At 38.7% G+C, this 22,731-nt stretch overlaps 1 protein-coding gene across 16 annotated transcripts in view; it reads left to right on the plus strand.

Moving 5' to 3' along the window:
* Window positions 1-22,731, plus strand: part of sorbs2 (sorbin and SH3 domain containing 2) — a 66,734-nt gene that overhangs the window by 39,876 nt on the left and 4,127 nt on the right. For 8 of the 16 annotated variants that reach the window (XM_015390816.1, XM_015390819.1, XM_015390824.1 and 5 more), the window contains 15 exons: window positions 2,530-2,601; window positions 5,387-5,443; window positions 6,412-6,461; window positions 10,210-10,385; window positions 10,721-12,535; window positions 14,969-15,048; window positions 15,777-15,874; window positions 16,275-16,389; window positions 16,488-16,616; window positions 16,788-16,976; window positions 17,770-18,771; window positions 19,739-20,218; window positions 20,684-20,764; window positions 21,024-21,061; window positions 22,037-22,143. In XM_015390816.1, coding sequence (XP_015246302.1) covers window positions 2,530-2,601; window positions 5,387-5,443; window positions 6,412-6,461; window positions 10,210-10,385; window positions 10,721-12,535; window positions 14,969-15,048; window positions 15,777-15,874; window positions 16,275-16,389; window positions 16,488-16,616; window positions 16,788-16,976; window positions 17,770-18,771; window positions 19,739-20,218; window positions 20,684-20,764; window positions 21,024-21,061; window positions 22,037-22,143 — 4,489 coding nt within the window. Of the gene's footprint in view, window positions 1-2,529; window positions 2,602-5,386; window positions 5,444-6,411; window positions 6,462-10,209; window positions 10,386-10,720; window positions 12,536-14,968; window positions 15,049-15,776; window positions 15,875-16,274; window positions 16,390-16,487; window positions 16,617-16,787; window positions 16,977-17,769; window positions 18,782-19,738; window positions 20,219-20,683; window positions 20,765-21,023; window positions 21,062-22,036; window positions 22,144-22,731 lie in introns of those variants that run through there. The other 8 variants (XM_015390830.1, XM_015390832.1, XM_015390817.1 and 5 more) reach the window with 7 other exon arrangements.

The raw sequence follows: 22,731 nt of genomic DNA on the forward strand, positions 1-22,731 counted from the left end.
TGATATTACTTTCTTACTTTGTTTATATGATAAAAATGGCACAATGATGACAAATCTTACACAAGTCTAAAAAAAAAACCAAAAATCTGAAACGTTTTATAACAAATCAAGCAACAAAAATAACAATGAGTCCATCATGATCTGAAGGAAATACTGCTGGATGCAGAAATTAATCAGGAAGTATTTGCATGTATCGGTCGATGCTGATATAGGAAAAAAAATGCAAAATATCAGCCAAACATATTGGCCTGCTGATGCAGGGTTCTATCTCTGCTTCTCACTGAGTTTGATAGGTCAATTTGATAGTTTGAATAATTTCTGAGCAATTAATTAAATATATGTTTGAATGAAATTGTTAAGAAAATTACTTTGAATCATTTAAAGCAACACCCACAAATTGTTTATGCACTAGAGGTACTAGACCAGAAGATATGCTATCAACACTGTACTGTCCAAAAGTCGCAGTGTTTGTCAGCCATAAGTCTCATTTGACCAAAACACATTGAGTCATTCTTTTATGAAGCAACCTCTGTGTGTTTGTTTGAATACACAGTAATAGTTCTTTCTTAAATTTCTCCCAAACAAAATGCTGGATGTAGCTGGTGACTATCGCTGAGCTTTTATTAGTTTGTTTACCCTCCTTACCAACCGGACATGTTATATTTATTCTCAGAGGTACATGAAGTCATAGCTTACAAGAATAGAAAAATGCAGGCCTTTTTCTTAATAATATCTAATTTAAAGTATGAATAAAACAAAATGTTTTTTAGTCTATATTATACAGAAATTTCTAGGATTGCAAGTGAAACACTCTGGATTTCTGTTGTTTTATTTTCAAAACAGATTTAATCTTTTCAAGTTAGATTTTAATTTTTTTATACAGAGATGTTTAAATAAGAATATGATTATAATACCCGTTTTATTTGTGTGCATATTTCCATATAGAGTTTTATACAGATCTATGCTGCTGTACATCTTGTGGGAAAGAAATTTCTATTAGTTTCCCTTAGCAACGGCCAACTGGCTGTCAGTTCTGTTGTAAACGTCAAAGAAGACAGGGATGATTATTGTATAAAAGGCTGGGTTAAAAATAATAAAAGGTGTTTGAGATTTGAACACTATTATTAGGAATGTTTTACAGATGGGGAGCCTTTTCAAAGAAATGATCTGAGAAGAAAAAAAATTCACAGTTTGACATTTAATGTGATGTCTGCAGAAAGCACTCCTGGGGAAATGATGTATGAGTCAGCTCCCGATAGAAGCAATAAAAGGTGAAAGCTGTAGACTCTGCCCACACTGGCTGGATCTGCTGTCTGTTCAGCACCTCAGCTCTCCATTGTTTAAAGGAAGAAAGAGACATGAAAGATATAACTAGGCATTGGGCCAGAGAAAAAAATAGTACCGGTACTCCTTTGAGATCTTTGTTGTTGTTTAATGGCTGTTTGAGTGTGCCAATGTTTTATATTGGAGTTCCTGACATTCTCTACAAAGATGTTTTTTGTTCTGTTTTTTTTTATTTTTTTTTTGGGTGACTCATATATCTGAAATACCAGCTCACTTTAAAGAAAAAGAGCTGTAACTATAACTACAGCATCTGCAACACATCTTCAGCTGTTTTTATTTGGCAGAATGAAGGTTAGAGAGAGCAGACAAAAATGATGGACGGCAGCATTTTATAGTTGCAGACTTTAAAGATGCTATCAAGATTTAGATTCCTAATATCACCACATCGTCTTAGACATAATTAGTTTATTAAGTTGGGCTAGAATTAGTAATTTTTTTTTAGCATTTCTCTGAACTGGATAAAAGAGAACGGCATATTACATTTTAAAAGAAAGTTTTCTTTTTGCCCCGCAACAGCCAGTTTTGGCTGGTCTATACCTTTTTATATTAGGCAATGGTAGACAATGTTGTGAAAGCCCCATCTGTTCTTGTTTTTTTTAAATATAGAAATCAAAAGATATACTTGTTAGAATAGCACAAAATCCTGATCTAAATCCCAAGTGAGCTATTTTCCCGGCTAGTCTTAGATATTTCCCTGATCCAACACACCTTAATTAAATGAGTGGTTTATTAGTTAATCCATTGATTCAACTGTGTTGGAGCAAGAGCATATCCAAACTATACAGGAGGCCAGCTGTTGAGGATTGGAGTTGGCGATCTGTGGTTTATTATATAAGAATACAGTGAAAAAGTTGAAGGAGCACGAACACTTTTAGAAAAGCATTAAATAAATGTTGAGCAAATGGACATTTAAACTTGCTGTTGTGCATATAGAGAAGAGCATGATAAACAATCTAGAATAGACTCTGCCTACAACAACACACTGCCACTATTGCTCTGTAAAAGAGAAGTATTTGGGAAAAAAAAGCTGAATCTTCATCAGCACCCCTTTTTAGCATCTTCATCCTGGTTCATCCTGTGTCCATCTACATTTGCATACTCCTAACCATGGGGTCCATGTCTCTCTATGTGTGATTCCCCTCCACACCTCCTTTCTTCTGTCTTCTCCCTGTCATGCTCTCTCAGACTTATGATGACATAGATTTAGAGAACGAGCCTTGGTATAAGTTCTTTTCCGAGCTGGAGTTTGGGCGGCCGGTAAGTTGCGGTTCGGCAGCTTCCACAAACATATCTCTGCTGTAAGGCATACACCCTCAGTCTCCTTCCACACCCGGGACACTTTTGTTCTGTTTCCACCGTCTGCCTGGGTGGGGCTAGTTGTTTGGGCATGTGGTATTTGTTTGGTGCAGTGACCCCTCCCTTTACACACATCCATGCACCTAAACACAGAATTGGGACAGAGAATTCTCTATTTTTCTGATTTTTTAAATTTAGTAGTTTAGTAATAAATTAATAGGCTCTGAGCAGGTGGGGGGAGAATTCTTCTTTTGCACTTTATAAGCTTAAAGAAAAATCATTCTTGTTTATAAATATATGTTACTTAAGGTACCATACAACAATCCTACCTTTTGTTTAATCTATCCTGTTGGAAATACATTTCTTCCCACCTGCTTGTAGTTTTTTTTTTCCATTTTCTTTTAGTAGCGGATTAGATTTCTTGGGCTGTTTACAAGCCTTTAGCGCCTCCCTCTGTATGTAGGTTGTGATTACATGGTAGTTGCTTTAGAGCTGCCTGTGTGATTACAATGTGATTATTATCTGATGAGGACATGCCTCTGTCTGTGATATGATTTGAGTGCATGACATCAGTTGTTGGTGCTTCTTTGATTTGGTCAGGTACCGTAACAATTTCAGCTGTGTTGAGATGTCCTTCTTCGATCTTTAAAGTGTCTCTTATCATCTAATAAGTAGCAAAACCGAAGGTTGTTCACCGACAGTCTTAAAATAAAAATACAAAGTTTTTTTGCCAGCTGGAGGCTTTTTCATTTGCACTAAAACCACAGCATTTGATTACACACACCCCTGCCTTCTCAGATATCCACTAAAGCTTGTGTTTTTCTTTGCTAGTCTTCACTTACACTTTGCATGTGTGTGGTGCTTTGGTGGATAGGCTATATTTAAGTATTTGCAGTGTTTTAGATTTTTTTTTTGTTTGTTTGTTTGTTTTAGAAAAAATATGTAGAAAAAGAGCATGAATACAGTGCAAGGCAATTTTTTTTAGCACTACTGGTAAAGATATTTAAAGAAATATATTTCAATAAATTATTTCTTATTGCAGTGGCATAATTTAAAAAATTCTTAAGCTGGACTAAACTATTTTGGGGGGAGAAAATCGCATATAAAGAAATATCTACATGTATTAAAATAAAATCTCTAGTTGTTCAATCATTTTCACCCATAAAATTTTTGTATAACCCTTGTTGGTCAATAGAACAGTGTTTAGTCTTTTGCAACAGTTTCAAAATGTTAGAACAAACAGAGGGACCCATCTACCTGTGTATTGTTATTTTTGTTTGCACTTAATCAGTTTTATGTATTTAAAGATATAGGAAAAGGGTTAAAATTAGTGAAGTACAATTTAACTGTCCAGCCAGGTATTACTTAAAGCATGCTATTGTGATTTATGATTTATGTTCTGGATCATTGATTCCCAAAGTTTGGGTCCTTCATTAATAACCAGCAGGGGGTCTTGGGATTCACTATAGAAGTTAAAATGAACAATAAATATTTATGTTAAGGGGCTTAAACATATAGAAGCATCTCTTCAAAATTGACTAAACAAACTGATGTTGTTATCAATGCTGTTTTTAATATTATTACAGCCATGGTTAATTGATGTTGCAGAAATATTTGTTTTTTCTCAATCAGTCGTCAGGATCATTAGTAGACTCTTGTACCATTTTGCAGTTTGGAAGCTGAAAAGTTTGTAAACCTCTGTTCTTAATAGACATGCTACAATTTGAGATTTCTGACATCAGCAACCACATATTTATTTCGGATATATTGGTAATTTAAAAAGCTACCAGTTTAAAGGAGAAACAGGCTAACAGCTTTACAGACCCTCTACTGTAAGAATACCTTTTAATATTAGTGTAATTTCATTTTCTGATTTATTTCTAAAAAAAATGTGCTGGAAAAAAAACAAAACAAAAGTTATTTAGAACAGTTATTTAATTGAAAACGAATAGGGAAGAAGTTTACACTTTTTTTTAAATTCCTGTCCCTTTCATTTTTTGTTGTACATCTGTAATAATATACACACTAGTCTATACATGTGTTTATCCACCTAGTTTGTTAGGTTTTAAAAGGCTAAGTCCCTAATAACAGAGTTTCAGCTAACGTGTTGAGGAAACATGCTTAAATATTTGATGCTGGGATTTAAAACACATGGATACTAGATAGTGTCTAATAGTTGTAATGGTTACGTTTAAATTCTTTAACTGTGGGCTTTGAAGATTTTTTTGCTCTCCTCAGAAGAATAATTTGAAATGTATCTTCGAAGTCTAGAACTGCTAGAAACTGAATTACTAATGAATTCTGTTTCCTTCCTATACATATATTCTGTAAATAAAAGATTTTTTATTAATATTCCAGCACTGCAATAGAAAATATTTTATTTGATAGCAGCTTTGCCAGTGAGTGTTGCTAGCACTGTGAAAGAGTTTGCATAGGGCTTTCTGTGTGAAGACATGTTCTGTTTGGGTGTTTGCTCTCTAGACGTGTGCTAGTGTGTAAAAAGTTGGTGCATATTTGTACATTGTGTGACACAAGCTCGTTGGCTCCATTTTTTTTAACTGGCTCATCTCTGGTTCCTCAGATTGTCTAACAGGTCTTACCCTCTCCACATGTTTCTTTTGTTTTTGATTTCTCCCCATGATGTCACCGCCGCTTCTTCTCCTTCACTTCATCTTCACCTTCCTCCTATTCCTCCTCCTGCTCTTCTCCCCTACCTGCTTGCTGCTGCTACTGTTTGGGGCTGAAGCCTCCTAAAAAACAGCTGGATTACAATCCAGACGTCTCCACCCGCAAGCGCATTGAGGTAATCTCAGATTCATCATTAGTCCACAATGTATGTGTTACATACATTGAACCACATTGTGTTTGCATTTGATATACTCATATAAAACTGTTAAAATTTGTTTTTTAAATGTTAGGTGATATGCGATCTGACCAATAGGAAACAGTGCGATATTGCAATGGAGAAGTTTATTTCAATTTTCAAATATATTTTTTTTGTAAAATCTAAAAAGTGTGGCAGTCTTTTTCAGTAAATAATCAGTAAAACAACCTTTTGCTGCAGTTCAACTGTTTGTCTTTTGGGGTATGTCTTTTCCCACTTTGGAACTGATATTTTTTCATGTTCTGCAAAATAGCTCAGTAGTATTAGATGGAGAGAATAAGTCAGAATTGGTTTAAACATTTTGCAACTGACCCTGAATTGATTTAAGGTCTACTTTTTTACTTTACCTTTCATGATTTTTTTTTAATAATAAACCATTCTGCTGTAACTCTGAGTGTATGTTTATGGGTGTTAAGTCGGTACAAGGGGAATCTGTGTTGCTGCCTTAAATGGGAATGGTCTGTATTTAGTTCATACTATGTCCACAGTGACTTTTACCATTTGCACTTCTACTGCTGAAGTGTTCCTACAGTACATACTGTGCTTTGAAGATCCATTCCAGTTGATCCATACCAGATTTTGCAGCAGTTCAATTGCCCCCCTGAGCTGAGCTCATAAGACCCTTTGCAATATCACCTTTGCCATCATCCTTCAGAGCAGCTGAGAAAAGGGACCGAAAATGCTTCCTTGATTCTGCACACAAGTCAGTCTTTTCTTGGCCAGGTGTGCCATGTGGAACCAGTATTCATTGCACCTCTAGTTGAGGGAATGTTTTGACTGTGGCACAGCTTCAGTTGCATGCAGGCTGTTCTTTGTAAGCTGTCCTGCCTGATGTCTTTGTTCATGCTGGGCTCACTTTTCTCTTTTGTCCTGTGCCCCTGTTTCAGACGTCCCTCCACATTGCTCCTGCTGACAAGGCTTCGGAGAGACCTGCAAGGTAACTGCTCTTTCTTTATTTTCCTCTGCATCACCCCCTCCCCCATCCTCTCACCAGCAGCCCTCCTTGTTGTGATTCAGCGCAGTGTGAAAACTCTGACTGTGCGGGTAATATGTGGTTCCTTTCTCTAATGATGATCTGCACAGATTGGAAGCATTGTTAATGCGATTTAGTTAATGATGTTGGGATGCTTTTCTCTCCCACTGAGACTGAATACATTTAACCGGCAAATCTATTGATTCTGCTATTCACTTTCTGCCCACCCCTCAACCCCCTCTTCTCAGTCTTTTTTTCAATGCTAGCCTGGTTATTCAGTCACATTCTGCAGGCTGAACAGAACAAGCAGAATAGAGATATAATGAATAGGCTATTCATGTCAGTGACATTAAGTGTGTTCTCTCTCAAATGAAAGAGGAAAAAAAAACCTTGGGTGTCTTTTTTTCTTCAAAAGCATTCCTTCACTTACAAATCTTAAAGAGTGTCTACAAAAAAAATTACATTTAGACTTATGATTTTTGCACGTAGGTATAAATCCTTACATAACAGAAAAGCAACAGTAATTCTAAGTATAAAAAAGTGTATACAAAGTGCTACGGGATTTTTTACTTTAGCCTTTAACTTGAAACATATCAACTACACAATCCAACAACTTCTAAACTCTCATTAAAAAATTTTGTCCACCTCAATCCCCATGTTGTCTGTCTAAGTAACATTTTAGTATTCTTTCTTGTACTAAGGCCTCGTGCGAAAGGTGGCCTGTTCATTTTAAAGTGGCTAACACTTTACCTTTGATTTAGCTAATAGCACTGGATGAAAAGCGATTCGCTGTATTGCTTCCGGCAACTGCCCCAATGCAACTTTTTCCGTTCAACCCATTGTTTTCCATTTTCTTGAGGTGGCTAAAGTATTTCCTTATAGCTGACTTTAAAGTTTCAGACCGCGGCATTGCGTCCATTGTGGCCTGTCTACAAGGGCCAAATGAGGTCAAAAGTTTGGGATGCTTCTCTCCTTTAATCATTATTCAACCTGTACCACATGGCCAAAAGTTTTGAGAATGATTCAAATGTTAATATTTAAAAAGTGTACTGCTTCAGTTTTTATAATGGCAATTTGCATATACTCTAGAATGTTATAAAGAGTGATCAGTGTAACAGGAATTAATTGCAAAGTCAATATTTGCCTTGAAAATGAACTTTATCACCCAAAACACATTTCAACATCATTGCAGCCCTGCCTTAAAAGGACCAGCTAACATCTTCTCAGTGATTGCTGCATTAACACAGGTGTGGGTGGTGATGACGACAGGGCTGGAGATCTATCTGTCATGATTAACTAAGAATGACACCACTGGACACTTTAAAAAGAGGCTGGTGCTTGGCATCATTGTTTCTCTTCTGTGAACCATGGTTATATCTAAAGAAACACGTGTAGTCATCATTGCACTGCACAAAAATGGCCTAACAGGAAAGAGAATCGCAGCTAGAAAGATTGCAATGCACCTCAGTCAACAATCTATCGCATCATCAAGAACTTCAAGGAGAGAGGTTCATTGTTGCCAAAAATGCTCCAGGGTGCCCAAGAAAGATCAGCAAGTGCCAGGACCGTCTCTTAAAAGTGTTTTAGTTGCGGGATCGGACTACCAGCAGTGCAGAGCTTGCTCAGGAATGGCAGCAGGCAGGTGTGAGTGCATCTGCATGCACTGTTAGGAGGAGACTCTTGGAGCAAAGCCTGGTCTCAAAGAGGGCAGCAAAGAAGCCACTTCTCTCCAGGAAAAACATCAGGGACAGACTGATATTCTGCAAGAGGTACAGGGAGTGGACTGCTGAGGACTGCGGTAAAGTCATTTTCTCTGATGAATCCCCTTTCCGATTGTTTGAGACATCTGGAAAACAGCTTGTTCGGAGAAGACGAGCTGAGCGCTACCATCAGTCTTGTCTCATGCCAACTGTAAAGCATCCTGAAACCATTCATGTGTGGGGTTGCTTCTCAGCCAAGGGAGTCGGCTCTCTCACAGTCTTACCTAAAAACACAGCCATGAATAAAGAATGGTACCAGAATGTCCTCCGAGAGTAACTTCTCCCAACCGTCCAAGAGCAGTTTGGTGATCAACAATGCCTGTTCCAGCATGATGGAGCACCTTGCCATAAAGCAAAGGTGATATCTAACTGGCTCAGGGAACAAAAAATAGAGATTTCGGTCCATGGCCTGGAAACTCCCCTTATCTTAATCCCATTGAAAACTTGTAGTTAATCATCAATGGACGGTTTGAAAAAACGAAAAACCTAAAAATTCTGACAAAATGCAAGCGTTCAAGAATGGACTGCTATCAGTCAGGATTTGGTCCAGAAGTTGATTGAGAGCATGCAAGGGAGAATTGCAGAGGTCCTGAAGAAGAGGGGTCAACACTGCAAATATTGACTTGCTGCATTAACTCATTCTGTCATTAAAAGCTTTTCTTACTCATAATATTATGGCAGTTGTATTTCTGTATGTGATGACAACATCTGACATACACACATGAAAACCAGAGGGCAGCAGGTCCTGTGAAAATATAATATTTGTGTCATTCTCAATACTTTTGGCCATGACTGTAGATCTAGAAGCTACAGGGGTGAGATTTATAAAGAAGAAGAAAAAGAAAATAATGTTTATACTGCAGAAATGGAATGACGGAAAACTCTGACTTTTTCATACTAGGGCAGAGTGGCAGTAGGGAGATTTATGATATTTCCCAAATGGTCAGTAGTCTATTCTAGGCCGAAACGGCTGGTAGTCGCCATGTTTTTTTGTGGGTGCTTTTTCTACCCCATAAAACAGAGCACAGAATAAAGCAAGCATGCTGGGGAAGATGGACCCCCTCAATTTGAAAAGAAGGAAGGACACATTAACTGCAGCATCGTAGTGGGTATCACTCTGTGCAGCTGCAGGTGGCTCAGCGCATTATGGGGAGATGCAGATGGCCACTCCCAATATTAAAAAAGAGAAAAGAAAAATCAACTGGGTTAATTTAACAGAGATGCTAAAAAAGAAAGGAGAAAGAGATGACTGGAGCAGAGAAAGTTTCTGCAGGATGCAGCCAGGATCGGAATGAATCAACCGTTTATGGCAAAGCCAAAGTCAGTGTGACTAGAGTCAGAGAGGCAGGGACATCACACTTCCCACTCAATCTGCAAAAGTATGAAATTGAATTTAAGCATTTCCCAGAATTGAAAAAAAAATCTAAAAACAAAAAACATTATGTTTCAAAACTTTGTCCATTTAACTTAGATAAATGATCAAATTTAAACAAAATGCATTACAGGCCTCTTCCTGTTTTTTTTTGTTTTTTTTAATGTTGCACTTGGATATTGGATCTTTTGAACTCACTTTAGCTGTTTCATTCACTTTTATTTTTTAATTTTCCTCTCCTCAATTTTCATTTTCCAACTGCCTTCCTTAGAATTTTGCAGTCTCATATTTAAGGCGACCGCTGTAAGAATATTGTATTTTAATAAGAACCAAGATATTGTGGACTTTGACTGAAAAAAGAGAAATACATGTGGACAAACACTGATTATTTATAATTACTTCATATTTTGATTTCAATTATATCTATGTCTATATGTTTTTGCTTCCGATATTACTGTTTAAGGATTTTAGCTGCTAATAAACTGCAACCACAGCATCTGTACAAATTCAGTCTGCACATGCTCTCAGCATTTCTTTAGGTGCAGTGTTCTGAACGTAGCTGTCGATGTCTGTGTTGTAGTGCTACCAGCGACTACAGGAAGAGAAGGAAGTCTGAGCCATCAAGTTCACAAGTGAATTCCCAGTCTCAGAGCAAAGCTGCAATTTCCCCTAAATCAGCGGATACTTACAGATCCAGCAGCAGCCTGAAGAAACCTGTTGTCCGTTCCTCACCTCCCTCACCCTTAAGAGCCAAAGGTATTCATTTTTGTTTGAGAATCATGGTTTTGCTTAATGATTACTGTTTTTCTTTTCTCCCCAGACACACATTCACTGCATTTATTATTTCAACTTATCAAAAAAATGTCCTTTGTTTGTTTTACAATATGTCTATCTGGTGTTTTAGTAGGTTTGTTTTCTGACAGAATTCTAAAAAAGAGAAGACTAAATGAACCCTTTTTTCCTAACTCTTTTTCCAATTTCTTTCTCGTATATTTATTTTTCCCTGTGCTTCCACCCTATTGCTCGTTAATCTAGCATAACTTCTTTCTTTTTCTCCCTTTACCACGCTGCTTTTATTGGACATCCAAAAGGTGGGGACGCATGCAACATGTTTTCAAACAGTATAAGCACCCCAGGTCCTTATGAGAGTACCTCTCTCCCTCCTCTCCTTTCTGACGCTGATCGTTGCCACGAGGATTCCAGCCAGGCAGGCAGCTCTCCCTCAAAGCAGTCTGTCTTTTGCACAAACAACTGGCAGCCGAACAGTCAGGATGATAAAACATGGAGCAGCACAGAGGAGGCACCACACTCCTCTGGCAAAATCAAATCCCGCAGTTGTGATGACTTGCTTAATGACGGTCATTCTGGTTCTGGTGGACAAAATGCCACTCGGTCAGAAAGCGCTGGATCTTTGGTGTGTGATGGGAATAACTCTACAGTATTAACCTCAACTCAGTCCCTTCCGCCTGTTCACCGGCGACGTGCACATGATTCACCAGGCTTTCTTCAGCTCTATCGTAAAATGCACCAGATTGACCGAGCTCAGCTTATCCCATCTGAAATAATCCGATCTGTCCGTGCCCGTATCCTGGATCTAGAGCGCCAACCTCATTTTCATCGCCATCGCCTCCTTCCTTGGACACCCTCTTGGGGTGTGGAAGTGCCAAGGGACATGGTGCCAAATCGCATTTCTGAATATGAACGTCTTATTCAGAAGTCCAAATCTATGCCTAACTTAGGTGATGGTGAGGTGCCTTCAGGCACTACAACACCAGGTGGTTCATCATCTCTTGCCAGCAGCGGTGGAGGCGTGACCCCCATTTTTCCAAAACGCAGATTTTCAATTGAGTCATTATTAGAGGAAGATGCCAGTAGCAACAACAGGATTGTACGTTGCAGCATGGATCATATACCTCGTAGCCCACCAGAAGGGCAACCACGTGTCGGTCCTGAGCCTGGACGTGGGCAGTCATTTTCGGCCCCTCCTATTCCGCAAAGCCCCCAAGAAAATCCTGACTATTCTGACAGTGAACAAGACGCCATTGCATCTGACCTCAGTGACTTTATCCAGGTGGAAGGTTCTTCATTTTGTAGTGAGAGTGATTTTGACCATTGCTCTCTAACTTCATCCGAGAGCTTATACGGATCTTCCACCCTCCATCACCACCACCTCCGTCACCACCACCATCACCATCATCATCATCAAGGTCACCAAAGTCTAGGTCAAAGCCAGGGCTACCAACACCGCCACCTCGTCAGCACCTGCAAGGGCCGTTGCCCAGCCTCATACACTCGCTTCACAACCATGCTTCGCCATGAGAGAGAGCGAGCGCAAAAGCAGAACCAGAGACAGCAGAGTCACAGCAGCCATTCCCAAATTCAGGGCTCGCAATCCCAACAAGCGATGTCTAAGCTGGCCTACTTGGTCAGCCCAGTGCCTTTCCGCAGGAAAAAGGGCTCACCACCTACCTCTAGGAGGAGCAGTGGTGGTGGAGGTCGTGGTAGCAGACCCAAATCCAAACAGGCCATTTATGAAGCACTAGATACAGCCTTGAGAGACATTTATGAGCACATTCAAGCAGAGAGAGGTCACAGAAGCCCTAGGCCTCCCGATGACAGTATTTTGAGAAGAATTTTGGCCGAACTGTTGCCAAGTGTGCCTGAACGAAGTTCCTCTTTGCGAGGGAGAAGGGGTTGCTGGCATGGGGGACACTTTTCTGCATCCGTTTACCCAGAGGGAAACCAGGCTGTGTATGTGTCGCATAGAAGAGAACCATCTACAACAAGTCTACAGTCCCCAAGGTTACAGTCGCCAGTCAGTGCCTGCTATGGACGACATTTGGAGGCCTCAAACAATAACGAATATAGGGGAGAGCAAGACAATGGAAATGGTCCTTGTTATTCAGGTGGAGATCAAATGTATATCATTTTCAAATACATGGAGTTCAGCACTGTACATTGTCATTAGATATTCATATTTATGCATAAGATTGCCTAAGAAATATTTTGATCGAGCATCATTTAAAGCTACAGTGTGTAATAATTACAGGGATATACAGTCAGAAATGTAATATATTATATATAACTATGTTATTTATCATCATCTACGAGCTCAGCCTCTTAACCTTAATATTTGCGTTGCCTTAGAATTCGTTATTTATAATTACATAGGAGCGGGTCTCGCAGCCATGGAGGCAGACATCTTTGCGCTACAGCAGCGCAGAGCCAACAAACTAGCGATTGCGAGATCGCCCATTACGCTCGAAAGTAACTACGGCAAGTTGAGAGATAAACTGAGACGGTACTGAACAATAGATGGCAGTATTAAAATTTTCTATGTAAACAAACCTCCTCACTTGAGAAGGTAGGTGATGCGGACGTCGTGGAAGACATTTTGTCCCGTAACGCTCGCCGTACTGTTGGGGGGGAGAAGCGGTGGGGGGGAGATGTTCATGTTGCTGCGGTCTGCAGTCTGGACGTTAGATGTCGCTGAAAATTACACACTGTAGCTTTAATCAACTCTTAGTAACTTACTGGATACTTAATACTGTGCCTCCATTTGTTCTGCTAAATCGTTTTATTAATCCTTTCCTGCAGTAGGATTTCAAAACTCTGTAAGATCGACACTGATTGACATCAGTTTGGCTCTTGTTTTAAATTCCAATGTGTTGATGTCTGGATTAGGCATAGGCTGGTTTGCTTCCCTACATTTTCAGTGTTGTGGTCTTTGCTTAAAAAAACGTATGTTAAATAACATTACGTTTATGACAGTTATAATAATGTCAGCTTTGATCGTCACTTGTTGCTATTTTTATATAAACCCCTAGGCAAAAATGAGAAAATGCTAAAGCTGAATTTTGTCTTTAGGTTTTTAATGTTCTAAAATGTTCTTTTTTTATGCTTTTACGCAAGTATAAGAATATCATATTGGCTAAGTAGCTAGTAGGGCTGTCTTCTTTGATCAGCCGGCTGCTGGTAACTAAACAGACAAGCTACCACTAGCTGCCCAACTGTAGCTTGAAGATGACCTAATAATAGCTGCCACTATCTTAGTGTCCACACATTTTTTCTGTGACTTGTAATAAAAAGAACATGTAGTATTCTCAGTCAGCTGATCAGCTTTGCTGATTTAAGATTTTTGTCATAAAGCTTTGTGTTCTCCCTTGAAAATCATTATCAAAGCTAAATTTTCTAGTAATTTGGAACCTTGAACCTTTCGATCCTTTGTATACTTAATCATGTTAACCAGCCCATGCCTAGTCTCATTCAGTTACATTCACTTGAAACATGAGTCGCCTTTTTGGTCCACAGCCATGTCCATTATTTTCTATGTATTTGAGATATATTCTTGCTTATTTACTGTAAATTCTCAATGTTAATCTTTTTAATTCACTGCTAGTACATTTCAGTTATTTGCACCTTTAATATTTCTGCAAATATTTTATGTTAAAGTGATGCTAGTGAAGTAAGAGTGTTTTCTTTGAAAGTGATTTTCATTTAAAACCTTGCAGAAAATGTAATCTGGGTAACATTAGACTGTGCAAATCTGGGCAGTGAGAGCAATCTGCTTGTCGGTAATGAAAAAAAAAAAAAAAAAAAAAGAAGGTGTTTCCACTTTGCTATTTTGTTGTTTAGAAAACAACATTTACAGTATTGAGAATTTACAGTATGTAAGTCTGGCAGCAACTCTGATTCCCAAAATGACCTGTGGTTTTTGTAAGGTTGTTTTCCATAATCTACTGTTCAAAATTTGCTGTTATTTGACAATTGAATCCAGATTTACTTATGTTTAACAGACACAGTCCTTATATGGTACAATGGAATATGGTATATTATTTTCTAGAGAATTATTTTTCTTTTTTAGGGCTAATTTTTGGTAATCAAAGTTGCTGGTTAGTGTAAATTTGTATATTCTTTATTTTTCTGTTTTGTTTTCCGAATGGATCATTATTTGGATGCCATCTTCTTATTGATTTAATTTTATTTGAATCTTTTTTTTTAAGCCATTTGCTTGAATATTTCCTTTTATCTTATCATGTTTTTGCCGGCCTGTATTTCCCTCGTTTCATCTTGTGTTGCATTTACTTTTTAGAACCACATCTCATTTGTCCCATGTTGTGTTTAAGTTTGTTAACTTTGTTTGCTCCCCCCTGTGTGATGGAAATAAAATACACCAGTTTTTTTTACCAAAGCTCTCATTCCCTGTGTTTCCCATTGGAATGACATCGTATCTGTGTTGTTCAATGTATTTCCAAATCCCATTTGTTGATCTCAGTTTACACATGAGGGATTGCTGTTCTACTTTCTAAATATCAATGTTTTTTTTCAATCCATCACAGACCAGGATGTCTCCAGGAGTTATTCCACCATGGATGGACACCACACACCACAGAGCAGAAGAGCAACTCCTGACAGAGAGGTACAACCTGGAAATAAGTTGCTTATGTTCCTCTAGTTTATTAACTACACAATTTTTTTGTGTAGTTAATAAACAGCACCACCACAATGGTTAAAAAATATATACCGTATATATTTGTAAGACAGGGAATAGATTAGTTGTAACCAGCTGTGTTTTGGTCAGGTAGAAACTTTAAAGGTTTGTGTCACCTACCTAAAACACAAAAAATCCTGTCAGCAAAACTATAAAATAGATAAAGTACTTTATTTTTGGTGTATTCTGACCAAAACACATATCTATATTTTTTGTATCCCCTTAGCGATTGTTGTCAAACTTATTAAGCTCGTTTCTCTCAACTCTTTAGTAGAGTGTACAACTACTAGTTGTACTTTCTGCAGATCTGCCACCTGATTTAAATATGCATCTACCTTTGGCGTCTTTTACTTACTTACTTTACATATTCTTTGGTCTTTATGATGCTGTTGGTCCACAACTTTTCTCCATTACAAATACATAATAAAAAAAGAAAAACTGGTATAATTTTTCTTCAACCTCAATATCATGCAATGCTTTGGCTGCTCTGTCATAAAATTCAAATAAAACACATTAAAGTTGTTGCTGTAAAGTGACATGTGGAGAAGCTCAATCAATACAAATGCGTTTTCCAGACACAATTTTTTGCAAATATATTTAAGTTAAACCTGGTGATGTCCGTTGGCTTTTTTTTTTTTCTCTCATTGCTCTTCCAGGTCTCCCATAAACAGATGACACAACTTATTCTCTTCTCTCTCCTCCATCAGAAACAGCCTGCAAGAGCAATTTATGATTTTAAGGCACAAACAGCAAAGTAAGTACTGTACATTTAGCATGTGGATGTAAAAAACTTTTTTTTCCCCACCTGCATTTCACTTCGTCTCAGCATTCTGTTACGTCAGAGGATTTTACAATAGATTTTCCATCCATCCATCCATTGCATCCATCTAATGGAAGGATGGAAAATAGATTTTGAAGCCCCTAAATCCTTTCTACGTTACTGCTTTTCGGCAAAATGTCTGTTATCAAAACTAATCGCATCTGCATTACTGCATGTACTTCCAAACCGGATTCATTCATTTTTCTAAAGTATTGTGCTTCTATGGCTTATATTTTCTGACTGTAAATCATACTTTTTTCCATTTCCTATTGAGTTGGTCTTTCCGCTTGACCCAATATGCATGTAGCACTTCACCAAGACATCTGTGTTCCAGGGAGTTAACATTTAAAAAGGGTGATGCAGTCAACATCATCAGGCAAATAGACAACAACTGGTATGAAGGAGAACACAGAGGACGAGTGGGGATCTTCCCCATAGCGTACGTTGAGGTAAACTTGCATCTGTTTTGTGCATCTTTCTCATCTTGCATTGATCGTCTCAATCGTGCATCTTCTCCTTGTTTGCACCCATTCTCTCACTGCTGTAGAAGATGCCATCGTCGGAGAAGCATCAGCCAATCCGTCCTCCTCCTCCAGCACACATCAGGGAGATCGGCGAGGCTGTGGCGCGCTATAACTTCAATGCTGACACTAACGTGGAGCTGTCTCTAAGAAAGGTTGCTATACTGTGTTACTGTGTACTTGAAAAATAGTGACTGCAGAATATTAATGCCTGCCCTTGAATAAGATTAGAGATTCTCAAAATTTCCCCAAGTCATGGTTTATTGTGTCTCATAACAGCTTTGGTGTATTGCTTCTATAAGCAACATGTTGTTGGTTTTATGTAGGGTGAGAGAGTTACAGTCATCAGGCGGGTGGATCAGAACTGGTTCGAGGGGAAGATTCCTGGCACAATCAAACAGGGCATCTTTCCGGTGTCTTACGTTGATATCGTCAAGCACTCTCCATCCAAGAGTCCCAGCCACCACGTAGATCCTGTTGCCTACAGCAGGGCGCCAAGCTCCACCCCTGTCAAGGTAAGAAAGTGAGAAACATCCTCAGTAGTTTAAAAAAAATTGCATTACTTGTTAAATTAAAGCAGCACCTTCAAAAAGTATTTATTTTCTAATTTTATTTCCCGAAAATTTTAAGGTATTTTATTCAGATTGAAGTGACGGATTAAAAGAAATAAACACATAACACATGAAGCTGCAGGGAAATAGAATAAAAAGGAAATTTGTAGAACCTCCTTATCCTTATGTTGGAAAGAAGAATAGAGCTAAATACCTTGAAGGTTGGGGTAGTGGCTTACCATCCCTCATGATAACGTAATGCATTAAACCTAAACAGAACCGGAGCTACAAGGTCACACATAGATACTCTCCACCCCACACTGTCCTTTTAACTGATTGTTGAAAGGATCGTTTTCAAAATGTCATCTCTAAAGCTAATAAGCCATTAAAGACATGGACTTGTAGCTTTAATTTTTTACCACAACGTTAATACAAACGTTAAACACTCTTTAGATTCATATTTCCTTACAAAATAGAAAAGATTTTATATCTATTTTAAATCTTACATTGATATAATTGTGTGTTTGTCTATAGGATATATTTTGAATAGAATACATTAGAATGTGTGTATATAATGTAACAAACTTGGGTAAAATACTTTAGTAAGGTGATATTTATTATTTTGCAGACAGAAGTAAACTTAGCTTTTTTCCCTTTTATAAAGCTTTTTCTTTTTATTCCTGAACAGTTTGAACCATGTTTCCTGCTTGTAATATTCACCCTCTATGCTTTTGTTTCTCATTTTACTTTCATGGAGTCCTTCTATCACCCACCTCCATCCTTCCCCACCCGTGACCTCCTTTCCCCTCAGCGCTCTCCCAGAAGGCTTGACCTCCAGGCTGTGACCAGCGAGTGGCTCTCGCTCACGCTGGACCCATCCACCCCCACTCCCACCCATTCCCTCACAGCCACTCCTTTACCTCCAACACCGCCACCCCTTCCCCCCGACCTCACACCTCTCCTAGCAGCACAGGTGTCTACTTCAGTCTCACCTGCTCCTTCGCAGAAAAGCTCCTCCTTGTCAAACTGGGCGACTTTCAAAGCTCCACTTTTCTCTGAGAAAGGAGCAGCTTTATGTCACACTACAACTGTCTTTCCTCAGCCATCCCCTCCACCGCCTCCTCCTCTTCCTCCACCTGCTTGTTCCTCATTCACCTCTGATTATATAGTTACACACAACGGCAAGGGGGTACATGTTTTTGAGGGGAACAAATCCACAAGCTTAACCGGGCCTGGTTGCTTGACCTGCTCCAAGTCAATGACAGGAAACTCAACCACCCAAATTCCAGAGCAGCTGGAATCTGCTCATGAGCAGGAAAACAGCAAGTCTCCTGATATTGAGCTGCATGTGAGAGACCCTTATGATGAGTTGTCAGTGGTTCTGGATGATTCCAGCAGCGGAGATGATGCCAATGATTCAAAAAAGACTGCAATAGACTCTTTATGTGTCAAGTTAAACAGAGAAGCTCAGAGCAGATGGTTCCAGGACAAAGTCCAGCACAGTCCGCTGGCAGCAGATATTGACTCTTTTAGCACAGCACAGCTAAAGGTTCAGGTTCACAAGACTTTAAACATGAAGCCGCTGTCTGATTTGACGCAAGAGCAGCAAGTATCGGTAAATGAGCAGCGGGTTGATTCTCAGAGGCCGCCATCAGTAGAAGGAAAGATATACACAGAGTTATTCATCAAAGAAGAAGATGAAGACATGGAGGACAAAGAGGAGAAAGTTAGAGAGTTAAATGAGCGACTCAGTCAACAGGTAGAGCATGGTGTGAGCACTTTGTAAGTTCAATAGCTTCCCAGAAGAAACATTGAAGGGAAAAATAAAGATCCAAAGCAGCTTATAATGAACATAAATACAGTTTATATCAACACTAGCATTTACTTATAAACACTTTCTTAGTAACTTATTTTAACATTGTAAACATGTTTTATTACAGCTAAACATTACACATTTAGATCTGGACAAAGGTGGTGAATAACGAACTCTGTCATCCAAGACATGGCCTATCAAACAAAAGAAGCAGACTTCAAATGTTACTGCCAAAGATGATTTGTTCTTTGTCTGAAGGACCACCTAAATTCCAGGCTAGAGAGAGAAGTTCTCAGCTTTAAACTGTTTCTGCACATCAGACTTCACTTTCATCCTCTGATCAGAAAGAAGCCAACCCTGAACAGAGTGGGAGGCCTCAGCTCAGCTACTGAGCAAAAAAATGTGTTTTCCATGCTGATAATGGCAACAGCTATGCCCGACTGCTTAGGAGACTCATTTGCAAATAATTTCAACTACTTGGAAGGAATGTAACATAATCCTGCTAATAAATTCACTTGAGATAGATGATAAAGGCAAAATTTTGAGTACAAAATCTCCCAAGCAAATAATGAAAAAGTTCAAATAGTTCAAAAAGATGTATGTGAGATTAATTTCTAAAGGCCCTCATAAAAAAATTGTAATTCTGGTTGGTTTATATTGTTGCATCTTATTTTTTTCAAACAGCACAGCAGGTTAGATGCAGATTAAAGCTTTTAAAGTCCTTTGTCCCAAAACAAAACCAACTTAAGCAAAAAGATTTGTAAAAGTAATGCAAAGTAGAGGTGTTTAGATTTGCAAAACAGATGAAAAAAGGATGTGATGATTTTCCTTCCATGTTCCTTCTGAGGTTTACTAAAGATGGCACTATTGAGGCGGACATCTGGTGACTTCATATTTGTTTTTGTCGCTGTAGGCTGAAGCCTCTTCTTCCTCCCCGTCACAGCTTCCTTGCTCCGGTCTCCCTCCCCTCTCTCCCTCACTCCCTCCAGTTTCCACACTCCCTACTCCTTTTCTAAGTTCTTCCTCCTCCCCGTCATCCCGATCCCAACATCAAGACTGCAGCACAATGTCTGTCTCTCCCTCTGTCGTCTCTCATCCTCCCCCAGGCCTCCCTCACCTGTCAACCTTTCCTCTTCCTCCTGTCTCCCTCTCCCCATCTTTGCCATTGTCTCTTTCTATCATTTCTGACCCCTCTTCAGATGTTCCTCTCCATCAGTCCTCCAATTCCTCTCGTCTACCCTGTCCAGTTACATCCTCCCACACCTCACAGTCAGTTTTCCATCCCATTAACACGTCTCCCCCTAAACCTGCCTCTCCTCCCCCCTCTAGTCCCCACTCCCCCAACAATACCCCTGTTGTCTCACACGCAGGCCGTAGATCCCCCAAGGTGAAGGTAAAGCTGGAATGTGGAGATGTAGATTATGAAGCAACCGCATCTAACAGAGATTTTACTTACCTGAAGTTTCATGATGAGCATTTTCTCTCTAACTGGATATGTAATGGGTTGTTTTGTTTTGTCTAATTTTATTAAACTAAAGGTTTAGGAGTTTTCGGTTCTTGGTTTTATTACAAGATTTTTCAGGGTATTTTGCTCATATTTTAGAGGTCATACTATAAATACTAACTTGCCTGATTTATTAACACAAAAGTACATAGATAATCATATATGCCCAGCCAATGACATGCTTTAATGTCCCTATAAAGTCTCTGAAGGTGGCAGGTTTTTGTAGGTATCAGCATGACGGACGAGGATGTTTGCAGCATGACATTAGACTTTCACCCTGCTTGCTAGGTTTATCATTAAGGTTGCTGACCTATAAGATTATAGGTGCCTTTGGTCTTTCTGCCTGTTAAGCAGGATCCAGTTGTTGGCGGTAAGCCCCCTCGTAGCCCCATCTTGTCAAGGAGGTCCTATCTGTCGCCAGTTAGAGGTCGAAGGGTAGGGGGACTGCAAAACCACTGCAATTCTGTTTCCGTGCAGGAAATAAACATTATAAGTCATCTCATCATTTGTGTCTGATTAAGAACTTACTTTGTAATATGTATGCTGTTTGGTTAAATGGATCAAAATGTTCCATAATAAGACTCCAACTTTTCATTTCTATGAGCAACATAAAGTAGTTTATTGCCCTGAACCTAGGATGATACACAGAAAAGCATATTTGAATTAAATGTACTTCTTTCTCCCTGTAAAACAGCGGTTGGTACAGGACGCACTCCATGGTGGAGGAGAGCCGTAAGTACTATTAGTTGCCCTCAACATTTTTATTATCTCCATATTTTTCACATTTCTGTTTTGATCTGTTTTTAATTCACTGAAACTATTGTCAATGTGCTTAAGTGTGCCTTAATGGTATGCAAAGGCTTTTATTTTTTTAGTTTCCCATCTTGTTTCACCCAAAAACTCCTATTTATATCGATGGATTTTATGTGACAGAAAAACATGAAATAGTGCTAAATCTTAAAGCAGAGAAAAGTTTGTTTTGTTTTTTTCATTTTGAGGCCCCCATATTTTTCTACCAGTGGAAGCAGTTCTCCTTAGAATGCATAGGTTCCTTGTGTGCTATTGTGTTCAGGGCCAAGATACAGAACAGACTGGTCATAGATAAAGTTCTGAAGCAGTTCATTGCAGGTTAAAGACAGTCCAGTATGGGACAACTGTGAACCTTAAGAAAGATGGTTGAGCAAGCAGAAATGGCAGTGAATAAGAGCATTAATTACAGTGTGGTTTCTCTGGAGGAGCTGCAAAGATCCAGATTTAGGCTTCAGATGGGTTCATTATTTATGTACATCACAATCTTTTTTTTTTTTTTTTTGGAAGAATGGCACAAATCAAGTAAGCGATAGGCACAAGGAAGAAGCTGCTATGGTGGAATGAAACTAGATACAATATTTAGACTAAGTACACATGATGTTGATGAAAGCCGTCCCTGTGGTCACTGCTGCACTTTAAGAAAATAAAAATGTCACGAGCAGTTGTCACGAGCTATGCAAAACAAAATTTCATTTTGTATACACTCTGTGTGTACAAAATAATAATTAAAGTTGTCGAAGTCTATCACATATAATTATAAGGACATCAAGGTTTGTGGCTAACAATATTAACTAGATAATAATAGTAGTGAGAAATATGGATATAACTGTGAGCTGTTTTATATACACACACACACAGCAATGCCATCTATTTCTGACATGAGTGTTTTAAACACAGATACCAGGCCTTGTACAACTACATCCCGCGAAATGAAGATGAGCTGGAGCTGAAGGAGGGAGATATTGTGGACGTCATGGAGAAATGTGATGACGGCTGGTTTGTTGGTAAGGTTAAATATCATTCATCAAACAAGGCAGAAATAGTTTTTTTCAAGTTTGGTAAAAAGGACCTAGATTATAGTAGCTTATAGGAAATGCAACAAATGTGTATCCCATCTAAAAGGGAAGAAAAAAACTTGCTAAAATAATCCAGGAGAATAACAACCTACGGTTGTCAACCGTTTTTGAACAAATGCCCCCCAACATTCCATGATAAAGAACACTACAGGTAGCTAGTGCTTTAAGAGAAATAAGTCACTGATTTGCTTTAACATCCCTGTATTGTGTTAGGAAACCATTAACATGTTACAGAAAAGCCTAATGAGATTTTTTTTTTTGTCCTTGTTTGACTCATTTTATTTTTGGTATTTTTTTATCAAAATAACGTATCCACCAATGTGGTCAGGTTATTTCTCACTCTGTGCAGCGCTGCAATGAACAGAGGAACTGTTCAGGGTTTACCTCGCTTCGCACCATATTTCAGTACTTTTATTAGAGTCATATGAAAAAGTTTGGGCACCCCTAGTAATCTTAATTATTTTTATTTCTAAATATTTGGGTGTTTGCAACAGCTATTTCAGTTTGATATATCTA

This window comes from Cyprinodon variegatus, unplaced genomic scaffold, assembly GCF_000732505.1.
Source record: "Cyprinodon variegatus isolate N-32 unplaced genomic scaffold, C_variegatus-1.0 Scaffold514, whole genome shotgun sequence".
In the NCBI taxonomy this organism is placed as follows: domain Eukaryota; kingdom Metazoa; phylum Chordata; class Actinopteri; order Cyprinodontiformes; family Cyprinodontidae; genus Cyprinodon; species Cyprinodon variegatus.